Source organism: Schistocerca serialis, chromosome 4, assembly GCF_023864345.2.
Source record: "Schistocerca serialis cubense isolate TAMUIC-IGC-003099 chromosome 4, iqSchSeri2.2, whole genome shotgun sequence".
Taxonomy (NCBI): domain Eukaryota; kingdom Metazoa; phylum Arthropoda; class Insecta; order Orthoptera; family Acrididae; genus Schistocerca; species Schistocerca serialis.
In genome coordinates, this window is record NC_064641.1 from 662,211,233 (window position 1) to 662,223,352 (window position 12,120).

Consider the following 12,120-nt stretch of genomic DNA (forward strand, 5'->3'; position numbering starts at 1 on the left):
CCAGCAGTCATTTCATTCTTTTGTAGATAAGTTGTGTTACTATTTTGCAACCATTAATTGTGGTTTGATAATATACACAGCTGACAGCATATGCCCTCTTTGTCATTGGGATAATTACACTTTTCTTGGAGTATTTTGCCTGTCTTATAGATCCTATTTAGCAGATGGTGTAGTTTTGTGTCAGGTTCTCCCAAGCATTTTAATCATTCCTTTAGGAACGTCAGGCACTCCAGGTATCTTGTTTTGACTAGGAATCCATTTCTTCTTCCATTTCCATTTCCATTACTTCCACCTTTCATATTCCCCTGACTTGCTTTGAACTGTCTTGCCATCTGAGCTCTGAATGTTCATGCAGCTGCTTCTCTTTTCTCCATAGATATTTTCATTGTGTAACTTAAATTTGACATTTCATTTGTTATCCAAGGATGTGTTATTGTCTGCTGTCATCACTCTCTATCCATCGATCTTCCATTGTATTTCTTTTGCCTACTCCAGTCATTTATTGCCTAATGCTCCCTTTTAAACTCTCAACAATCTTTCTATCTTTTACATTATCCAGATCATATATCCTTAATTTCCGATCATTCTGCATTTCCTTCATCTTCAATCAGCATTTCATAACTAATAAATTGTGGTAGATACCACATCTGTTTCTGGAAATACTCTGCAGTTTAAAATCTGGTTGCTAAATTTGTCTAACTATCATTAGTAAATTTTCTGGTGTCTCCAGGTCCTACACATGCACAAGTTTCTTTTACTGTTGTCAAAACAAGGTTTACCAATGATTAAACAGTGGTCTGTGCAGAATTCTACCAGATGGCTTCCTTTTTTGTTCTTTTACCCCATTCCATGTCCACCTACTACTGAATTCCTATTCCCCATCAAAATTATATTTTCAAGACATGGTGAATAATTTACTTTATCTCATCATACATTTTTAGATCTCATTATTTGCAGAGCAAGTAGGCATATATACTTGTACAACTGTTTTTGTTTATCTTGGCTACGATAATGTGATCATCTTACTGTCATAGTACGACAATCACATTACCTTTATTTGGTTTTGTATGATTTCTCTGCACAATCTGTCCATATCTATTTTTAAATTATCTAACCTACCCATCAGATTAAAGAGCTAACAGTCCACACTCCTACTGGTAGAAAGTTACATTTGTTTTTTTCTGATGACAAAATCCTCCCAAGTAGTCCCTGCCCAGAGGTCCAAATGGGGGACTATTTTAACTCCAGAATATTTTGCCCAAGAGGATGCCGTCATCATTTAACCATACAGTAGAGCCACATGACCTCAGGAAGTATAATGTTTGTACTTTCCCCTTGCTTTCATCTGTGACATATTTAAAACACAGCATGGCCAGGTTGGTTGATGATACAAGGTAAGATACAGTTGATCTGGTGACTTCTGAACAGGCTGCTGTCCCTCTTCAGAAACCACAAGTTAGTCTAGCCTCTCCACAGATAACCTTCCAATGTAGTTGTGTCTACATTACAGCTATCTGTTATGGCACATAAGCGATCACATTATGTCAAAGTCCATGGTTTGTGGGAGAAATATGGATGATGACATAACTATAAAAAACATTTTTGCTTGCTGCATATTAATTTCCAAAACTTTTTATGGAGATATTTTTCAGTAAAGAAGACATAATATTGTATGAGTAATCATAGCATATTTATAAATTCATTTTCAGATATGAAGAACTTTATATCATTTTTACATTCAGCATCTGTACATTTTTCATGAAATGATGTACCAGAAATAAACAAGGTACAGAGTATACCACGACTGAATTGATTAAAAGCATCCGTATTTCCATATAGTTTGAAGCTGATACTAATCATCATAAGTAACATTTTGTAATATAGTGTTAACTATAAAAGAATCTAGAGCATGTAGTTTTGATATAATTACTTTTTCTTTTGCTCAGAACTCTGTGGTAATATTCTTTAAATCCCATAGCTATTTTAACAATTCGAACATCATTATCACATATCGTCTTAATATACTAACAAATCAGTTGGTATGATTTAACTGCCCTCAAAGAACAAACAATGTTTCTGTTTGATCTGTTAATTGTTAATACAGCAGTTTTCTTTAAATTTTGACAAGAGGTTTACTCTCTGATATTTTGATTTTCATCCACATAATATGGTACTTGATAGCTAGTGAACAAAAATAGTGCATACAAAAGAACTCATCATGAATGAGATGGAAATATAAATGCAACAAGTATGTACACTGGTGGAAAAAATAAGTATTTGATCAGCAGCTAAATAACCACAGTAAACAAAAATTAAACTATTAGAGTTGTGGTTTCACTCAAATGGATGAGAACTGAAAAATCAGTAAGTAATGATGAAAAAGGTAAGACTTAAAACTGAATCAAACAATTGTAATGAATAGATAAATAAACCGGCATGGATTAGTAGCAAGTAGAAAAATGAACTATGACAACTAACAGGGTCAATGTGGGACACAGAGAGAATGAAGATGAACAAATTAATTAAGATTTAACATTGGTGGTCATGAGAATATACAGTGTGCTAACAGTTAACTCATTGTGGAATTTAGTACTAGAGCATGATGTTGGTAATGAAACAGATATCAAAATCATTTGAACATTGTTAAAGGATAGTTGGGTACTTCTGGAAATGGTAATGTGTAGAAGTCTGAAATGGAACATTAATTTTTCAATAAATGTAGCTTGTACGTTCTGTAAGTCCAAAAAGTTAAATCTTGGTTCTTTGAGAGAACAATAAAACTTGACAACAAACTGACAGTGAAGTTTTCCTTACCTTTAAAGTAAAAGGATTTGCATCTACCAGCTTGTCGCAGACAATAGGACCACTGACGTCAGGTTGTTCCAGTACATAAAAGAAGGGATCACCTTAACATATAAGAGAATTTATTTGATGTTAAATGTTTGATTTTAATACTGCATCATTAAATACAATATTATTTAAAATATGCATCAAATTGTACCTGCAAGTGTGTACATTGGCCAAAGGACATACACTTCAGCTTCCACAATGTCAGATGGTCCTTGATTGACTATTGTGTATGTATGTGTCACCTGGGGTCCAATCTCTGACTCACGAGTTATATTGACAGCACTGTAGGCTGTTGCATTATAATATAATTCTTGTGGATTTGATGCTCTGCAATAGAAGTATCACATCAGTTACAAAGTTTCATATGTTCATTGATGAGTAATTGAATTACAGATAATGTCTGCATTGGAGAGAGTGATAATGTCACTAAAGGAAATGGAATAGTTCAGCACATCACATCACATCACATCACATAACTGGATTGTTGTCAGGCCTTTTACTGGCTGTTTGCTTGAGGGTCCAGCAAAGTATTGACAAGGCCACTGTATTTTTGTGTGTGTGTGTGTGTGTGTGTGTGTGTGTGTGTGTGTCGCTCTAGCCCAAAAGGGAATTCATCTGAAAGCTAGTGGATTTTTCTACCTTTGCTTCCCAATTACTTAGAGTCTACCAGAACTTCCCCTTATAGAGGTTTTATCTGCATAGATGGGCCACAGTAAGCCAGTCATTAAGCCGGTTCAGTGCTGGGCAGCAATAAACAGTGAATACTCATACATTTCAGAACCGCTTTCTCTCTATACGACACCACCTCTTACATGTACCACTGCTAATCATGCATCACAGGGCACATAGATTAGCATAAGTACAGAAACACCATCATTTGATGTTGAAATTGTGGGAACAGTAAACCTGAGCTGTCGAGTTACGATACATGTTATGCTGATGGCAGGGTATGAGTATGTCAAAAACCACATCATATGATGCATCCCAGTTTCCAGAAGGGCACAATTCACACCATTAGTGGTTGCGGTCTTATGTAGGCAATCTTTACAAGGGATGAAATGAGGTTTCTGATTTGTCTGTGACTGTCTGTCACCAGCGAGTAATACAGGAACCTTTAGTCAAATCACATGCATAGTTTCTTTCATCTACAACACGTCACAAGCAATATGCAGCACAACATCGTTTCTGATGAGCATTTGAATGATGTGATGAACACTCCACAGACATGGTCATGTGCTCCCATCCCTCTGAGTCACCTAGTTTTGACACTTGAGGGGTGGCATCAAACAAGATGTGCAGGCCTTGGACCCACCTATGACTAATCTCCAAGAGTTATGAACAATAGTTGAGTGGTAATGAATCGAACAACTCCAAACACTTTGGTGTCTTGTGGAGTCACTGTCACAATTCTTGCCACCATCATCAGGGCAAAAGAGGCTTCAATATTTTAAACAGTGATAATATAAGTAATTCTGAACAAAAAATGTTATATGAACATAGGTCTGCAAATGCTTCATTAGGGAGGTATGGGTACTGAAAGGAACTTTAATTCTGCAAAATTGATGTGCACAACATGAACATATGTGCAATACAACTGGACCATGATGTGATTTTCTTGCAAACAATGCATGAGTACATGCCATGTTTATGCTATACAACCTACGTCATATTATGGTCATGTGACATACGTAGTACAATCACCTGTTGTTTGCACAGTTGTGCCATGTAAGCTGCATTGTGTAGTGTACCAGTGACAGATCGGTTAGCTGTGTAGTGTATGTGTTAACCGAGTTCATACAAGTGCTGCTAACAATGCCATGCATCAACAGTAATGAGGAATACGCAGATATGGTGTATGTTTGTGGCTTCTGCTGTGGTAGTGCTACAGCTGTAAGAGAAGAATGCCACAGACACTTTCTAGCTCCATGATTACCTGATCGCAATGTGTTTATCAAAGTGTTTATTACTTTGCATGCAACAGGCTCTCTTCCAAGTAGACATTTTTCACCTGAGTGCGCATATCAACAAACTTTGCAAGAACAGGAAGAAATTATCGCAAGTGTTGAGCGAAGTCCCAGTACGAGCATACGAAGAATGTCCCCGCGTATGAATGTCCCAGAGACATGCATATGGGAAACGTTACATGTGGAAAACCTGTATCCATTTTACATACAGAGTGCCCAAAATCTCCACATTGGCAACAATGCCCAATGACTTCAATTATGTCACTGGGTAATTGAGAATAGTCATTTGCTTCCATACATACTATTCGTTGACGAAGTCTAGTTTTCACAACATGTAATAAACAGCGCACACAATAGTCATCAATGGTCAGCGGAAAATACATAACGCTTCAGTGGATAGCAATTTCCAAGTTTGTTGTGCCATAAATGTTTGGTACGGCATGATCGGTAACCTTTTGATGGGTCCATTTATTATCAATCAGTGACTTGACAGGAGAGAGGTACCTGCATTTTTTGGAAAATTCATTTGTGGAACTATTGCTAGACGTTCCTTTAGCCAAGTGAATTGAAATGTACTTTCAACATGATGGTGCCCCTCCACACCTTACCTTACATGTGAGGGATCATCTCAACCACACCTACTCTAATCACTGGATTGGCTGTGGTGGTGCTATTAACTGGCCTCCAAGATCACCTGTCCTTACACCTCTAGATTTCTGTGTATGGGGTTGGATGAAATCGGAGGTGCACAAAGTGAAAGTAAATACATGAGATGAACTGCTTCAGCGCATCATGCTGAATTGATTAGGAACCAACCACAGGCAATTGAACAAGCAACACAACATATTATCGCTAGAGCTCAAAAGTGCATTGATGTTCATGGTGGGATATTTGAACCTGTTCTGTGAACTGTGCAACATCTGCACAGTCAGTGTTAAAGCCATTTGTAAAAGATGTGGTTCGTCTTTTTCAACTGAATACATGTAACATGCATGTTGTAATGCATTATGTAATAAATGTAAAATAAATAAACATTATGTAAAACTGTTTAATGTAATTATACTTCTCTTTAACATTGTTTTGAAGAAAATCACGTTACGGTCCAGTTGTGCATATATGTTCATGTTGTGCACATCAGTTTTGCAGAATTAAAGTTCCTTTCAATACCCATACCTCCCTAGCGAAGCATTTGCGGACCTACGTTCATATAACATTTTTTGTTCAGAATTACTTATACTATCACTGTGTAAAATATTGACCTTTCCTTCCCAAACACCCTGTTTATGACTTAGAAGCAAAGGTTCCTATTCTATTTCTCTCTGAGCTATCACTTGGCAGGTAGAATTTTTTTTTATGGCTTTCTACCTTCTTCCGGTAATCTTTTCAGCATTTCATTCCACGGAAATTCCTTACATCCAATTCAACAAGTGTGTGTAGATGGATATTCAACATTCTTAATTACAAATAAAGTGAAACAGCTCAGCAGCTGATTAGAAATGAATGCAGTTAAAGAATTGCTATCATTAAGCTAGAAATATACTGCAGACCTACTAGTTCATCATCCAAAGAGAGGACTAATTAAGCAAGCTTAATGAATCTATAAATAATTTGGCAGAAAAATGTAATAATGCACAAGTCAAACAGCAATAAATGCTTGACACAGTGGCCAACACTGAAGTGATGCTCAGACTATAACTGAAGCATGAGTCACACATATATAACAACACACACACACACACACACACACACACACACACAAACTGCTGTTTCAGGCAACTGAAACCACACTGAGCAGCAGCACCAGTGCATGATGGGAGTGGCGACTGGGTGGGGTAAGGAGGAGACTGGAGTGGGAAGGGGGAGGGATAGTATGGTGGAGGTAGTGGACAGCAAAGTGCTGCAGGTTACACTGAGGGCAGGGGAGAGATGAGAGGTGTGGGTGGGGGGGGGGGGGGGGAGTAGTGGAAAAGGAGGGAAATAAAAATACTGGGTGTGGTGGTGGAATGATGACTGTGTAGTGCTGTAATGGGATGGGAACAGGGTAGGGGCTGGATGGGTGAGGACAGTGACTAATTGACTTTATTAGTCACTGTCCTTACCCATCCTGCCCCTTCCCTGTTCCCATTCCAGCGCTACACAGCCGTCATTCCACCACCACACCCAGTCTTCTTATTTCTCTCCTTTTCCACTACTTCCCCCAACTCTCCATCTCTCTCCTGCCCACAGTCTAACCTGTGGCATTTTGCTGTCTACCACTCCAACTGTACTATCCCTCCCCCCCTTCCTGCTCCAGCCTCCTCCTTACCCCCACCCAGTTGCCACTCCCATCATGGACTGGTGCTGCTGCTCACAGTGTGGCTACAGTTGCCCAAAGACCTTGTAAAAAATAACTAGACTCACTGATGGCGCTGCAGTCACGGGATAATTTGAACCTTCGGCTGGACACCATTATAGTGGTTGTAGTCTGATGCGTTGTGTAGTATTGTTGTTTATGAAGACCCTGATTCAGCGCTGTATATTTGTTGGGGCGTACATACAGTATTTGTTACTCATAATTCTACTGTCTGTACGTTCCAATCAAAAGAAGTACAATGGTGAAGAGTTGTGCAGCGATTAATTGTACAAATAAATTCAAGAAAGGAGCAATTATTACATTTCACAGGCATGTGGATATTTTAAGTTGATTTTTATGTCAGTGCACTTGCTTAATAAATGTTTTTGTACCACGGTATTAGCATAATGTCTGTGCATCTATTTACAGGTCTCCTTTCATCAAAACCACAGCTGTTACAAAAATGGTTACACGCTCTGTCAGGAGGCAGAGTTTCTGACCAACAGAATACCATTTTATATGTTCCAATCATTTTGAAGAAAGTTGTTTCCTTGCAAATTACGGAAATCGCAGAGAGCTGAAAGATGATGCTGCTCCACCCATGTTTCGTTTTCCAAACCACATACAGCAGAAGGTAAATTTTTCTTTGTGAACCATATTTTATTTTAACAATAAAAGTTTTAAAGAGGTTGAGTTGCAAGCAACAAAATTTGAGTTAGCAGGCTTTTTATCATTATACAATGCAACTGAATGTGTGTAATTGTAATCTGATTTCACAACTTCTCTCGATGGAACAGTTGTTGAGTTTTATTTTTTCTTGCATTTTATGGGACAAACAGAAATTCAACACAATAAGGAAAACACAATTTAGGCACAGTATCATCATTTCACTGTCCGAGAAATCTGTAAAATAGTTGGATACAGTATGATCCATAGCCTACTAAGTGTAACAGTGTGCTTCAAATTAATTACCAAATAGCTTATGAAGATAAGCTATTTGGTAATATCTTTAAAGTCTCTGTAGTATAGTTCTGAACAAAAAAGTGTGTGTGTGTGTGTGTGTGTGTGTGTGTGTGTGTGTGTTTTGAAATGTGCTTTTTTTCTGTAAAAACTTGGCATATAGTTGAAGTTATAATCATGTGTGTAGTATAACTCTTATACTGTGCTTATCGTAATGTTTATTGTGTTTAAATCATGAAACAAGCAACTAATTATCATAAGACTGTTTTGTTCTTCACTCTTCTATTTTAGTAATGTTGATAAATATTTCTGTTTTAAACAATTACACCATGTACCTCGAAAACGCCTAGTAAAGCAACTAGTTCCACTGCCACAGCTGAACAAGAAATGGAAGCAGAACCCACAACAAGTACTGGTAGTGTTAACAATGATCGCATTTATTCACTGCAAAAAAGTACAAGGACATGTAAAAGACCGTGTAGTGAAATAATAGAAAAGAAGGATTGTGTGATTAGAAGCATACAAAAACAATTGTATGCAAAGAAAGTGAAGTGTGAAAGACAAGAAGAGAAAATAGAGTGTTTAAAGGAGCTTGTGACTGATTTGCAAGCCAAAAATTTAATCAGTGAGAGAACTGCTGGCCTAATTGAGGAGACTTTTTCCGATGTCCCTGTAGAATTATTTAGGAGAATGTTTTCTGGCAAGAACAATGACTACTCTGAAAAACTGAAGTCGTTTTCATTAACTTTGTATTTCTATTCTCCATGTGCATATGAATACATGCATAACTCATAAGACTTAGCTTTGCCACATCCAAATACACTAAGATGCTGATACAACTCTGTAGATGGAAAGCCAGGGTTTATGGCTGAAGCATTTTCAGCAATTTCAGAAAGAGCAAAGCAGGTAAATGTTGATGTTTATGTTTGTTTAACATTTGATGAAATGTCGATTAAAAAAAGACTAGACTGGGATGGGAATCAGTTCATTGGTTATGTTGACAGAGGTTTTGGGGTTCAGAATGAAGAATTAGTGGAAGCCAAAGATGCATTAGTGCTTCTTTTTGTGGGTGTAAATACTAATTGGAAAATTCCAATTGCGTATTTTTTAGTTAATAGCATGTCCTCTGAAGAAAAGTTTGGTGTGGTGCAGAATGCATTCAGACTCTTGCACGAAGTTAATGTGAAGTGTGTGGGCCTCACATTTGATGGTCTAAACACTAACTTGACACTTGTCTCAAAACTAGGAGCAATTATAAATGTTAACCATTTGCAGCCTTACTTTTTGCATCCCAGTACTGACAAAAAAGTATTTATATTGCTTGATGCCTGTCATATGTTAAAATTAGTAAGAAATTTATTTTCAGATATGAAAGTGATTATAGATGTGCATGGAAATGTCATCAAGTGGGAACACATAGTTGCATTAGAAAAATTACAGTGTCAGGAGGGCCTAGTTTTGGGTAACAGATTGAAATCATGTTACATTTCAGAGACAAAAGATGAAAGTAAAATTAGCTGTACAAGTGCTTAGTTCCTCAGTTTGTACAACCTAAGGTACTTAAGTGAAGACGTACAGCTTGATACCTTTGAAGATGCTAAAGGTACAGCAGATTTTTGTGAAATGTTTGATAGGCTATTTGACATTTGCAATTGCAAATGTCCATTAGCAGTTGGTTACAAATCTGCTTTACAGGTCTCAAACAAACCCATCTGGGAGCCTTTTCTATCAGAGGCAGAATCTTATTTATTGGGTTTGAAAGATATTACTGGAAAAGAGATCTATAAGACACAGTGTAAAACTCCAATAATAGGATTCTTATGCATCATCCACAGTATTATGGGGCTGTTTGTTGATCTTGTTGAGACTGATTACCTCAAATATTTGTTAATGTATAAATTCAGCCAAGATCATATAGAGATGTTTTTCTGCATGATACAAGGTAGGTTTGATTGGAATAATAATCCTTCTGCTTTGCAGTTCCATTCTGCTTACAAGAAACTATTAGTGAGGAATGAGATAAAATGTAAAAACTCTGGGGACTGTTCATCAGAATCTGTAACTCCATTATTGTCTTGGAAAAAGGATATGTTTCAAGAAATGTGGTTTGATCCCGTTATATTTTCAAAAAGTTGAGTGAATGATATTGATATAGGGCTTATATCTGACTTGAATGAAAATTGGTCTCACATACCAGACTATGACAATATTCAGTCACCCTCCATCCTGACAGAATATTCAGAAAATATTGTAGTTTACATAGCTGGCTATGTTGTGCTGCATTTGAAAAATGTTGTAATGTGTTCAACATGTGTTTTTTCCCTATTTGGAACTTACAATGATTTAATGTATAACAAGTTTTTAAGAAGGAAAAATAATGGTGGTTTGACAATACCTTCACATAGTGTTGTAATAGTATGTTCCAAGCCACCTAGAGGCAATATTAAACTTGTAGTGGAAATTGAAGTACTGGAGAAACTACAGCACTTCAGTGTATTTGAAGATTAAATGTCCATACAAGAGACAATTTACTGCCAGAAAATCATATTGTACTACTATTAAGGGCCATAATTTCATGTTATATGAAAATCAGATTGCATCATGTAGCAGGTAGTTACAATTTTACTCTCCTCAAAGAAGTGCTAAGGTAACACTTTAATAAATCTGTTTTGTTCCTTAATCAATAACAACGTGGTTTAAAATTAGAATGCTTTTCATTTGTAAACTTTGAATAAAAAAATCTTGAAGTTTCATGAAACAGCTTGCTGCATTTGTCTGGAATATGTTACAAACTTTTGACTGAAAACTACAATAAAACTTTGCTGGTTATAACTTAGTAGCAATAACAGCAGGGTTAATTTTTTGCTGGTAGAACTTTGATTCATTACTCAGAGCAGTCACTTTTTCTGTAAAACTATCAACTAATGTTTGACTACCACTGTGGATTACCTTTCTTTTACCTAGGTAAGTGTCATGTTATCATGCAGTTAAGAAATGAAAATTTTTCATAAGCTAAAATTGGATAGCCTTCATAGGGAGGTGAGTATTTCTATTCTTCAGGGAGAGTAGAAAGTAAATATTGCTTGTGTGCTGTAAGTCTAACCTTCATAGAGGGGAAAATATGTTCATGAATAACAGAAAGTGTAAATTACTCAACATGCTGTAACTCTAGATTAGATCAGGGACTTACATTTTCAGGAGTGATACGTTACTGCCTTTACATTTTTGAACAGTAACTGTTATTTTTGACAGTACTTGTGCAAATGTTTGTTTATTTCACATGTTTCATTCTGTGGGGCTATGAAGTTGCTCAGAAACTGATGAAAAAACCACACATATAAACTGAAGTGTAGATCTTCGAAAGTAAATATTGTGACTAGTGCGATACTGGATGCCTGCCTGAAGTCTTGTTTGTTGTAGCTGGCTGATTGGTAGTGTTAGGTTAGGTTGAAACTTGATTATTTGGTCATGAGTTGCCAAAGCACTATGCCATATATAACGCACTTCTTGCCATAAAATCTAAAGCAAGGTAGAGTCAGAAAATATCTATTAACATAGTGGGCAAATCTTCGAGTATTTTGATGCATTTTGCGTACATCTATCATAAATGAATTATGAAAAATGCTAGGGGTCCAGTACATGACTTTTAGCCATGGCAGATTCCATGTAGTACATAAGATAAATTCATAAACAGTGACTAGTTGCTGTTTGTTCATAAATCAAAAAGTGTATTGTAGTAACTTATTTAAATGAGGCATTATGTTTGTGACCTAACTCAAGGGAAGGCATTTTATAACCAAAAGCGATGTATAAACATTCGAACTCCGCGCGTAAGTTTGCCACTCTAAAGGCCACCGGCCAGCTATTCAATTTGTCTGCTTTTCACAGTTGACCACTCGTGCAGTTGTGGGGGCATGCAGTTGCCTGAGACTGCAGTCGCGTGCATGAGTTGCGTGTGTGTGTGTGTGTGTGTGTGTGTGTCTATATATATATATATATATATATATATATATA

At 36.8% G+C, this 12,120-nt stretch overlaps 1 protein-coding gene across 1 annotated transcript in view; it reads right to left on the minus strand.

Moving 5' to 3' along the window:
* The window catches only part of LOC126473132 (integrin alpha-PS2-like), a 447,263-nt gene that overhangs the window by 11,808 nt on the left and 423,335 nt on the right, over positions 1-12,120 (minus strand). The window contains exons 16-17 of the mRNA XM_050099987.1: positions 3,002-3,177; positions 2,815-2,906 (exon numbers count right to left, since the gene is read on the minus strand). Coding sequence (XP_049955944.1) covers positions 2,815-2,906; positions 3,002-3,177 — 268 coding nt within the window. The remainder of the gene's footprint in view (positions 1-2,814; positions 2,907-3,001; positions 3,178-12,120) is intronic.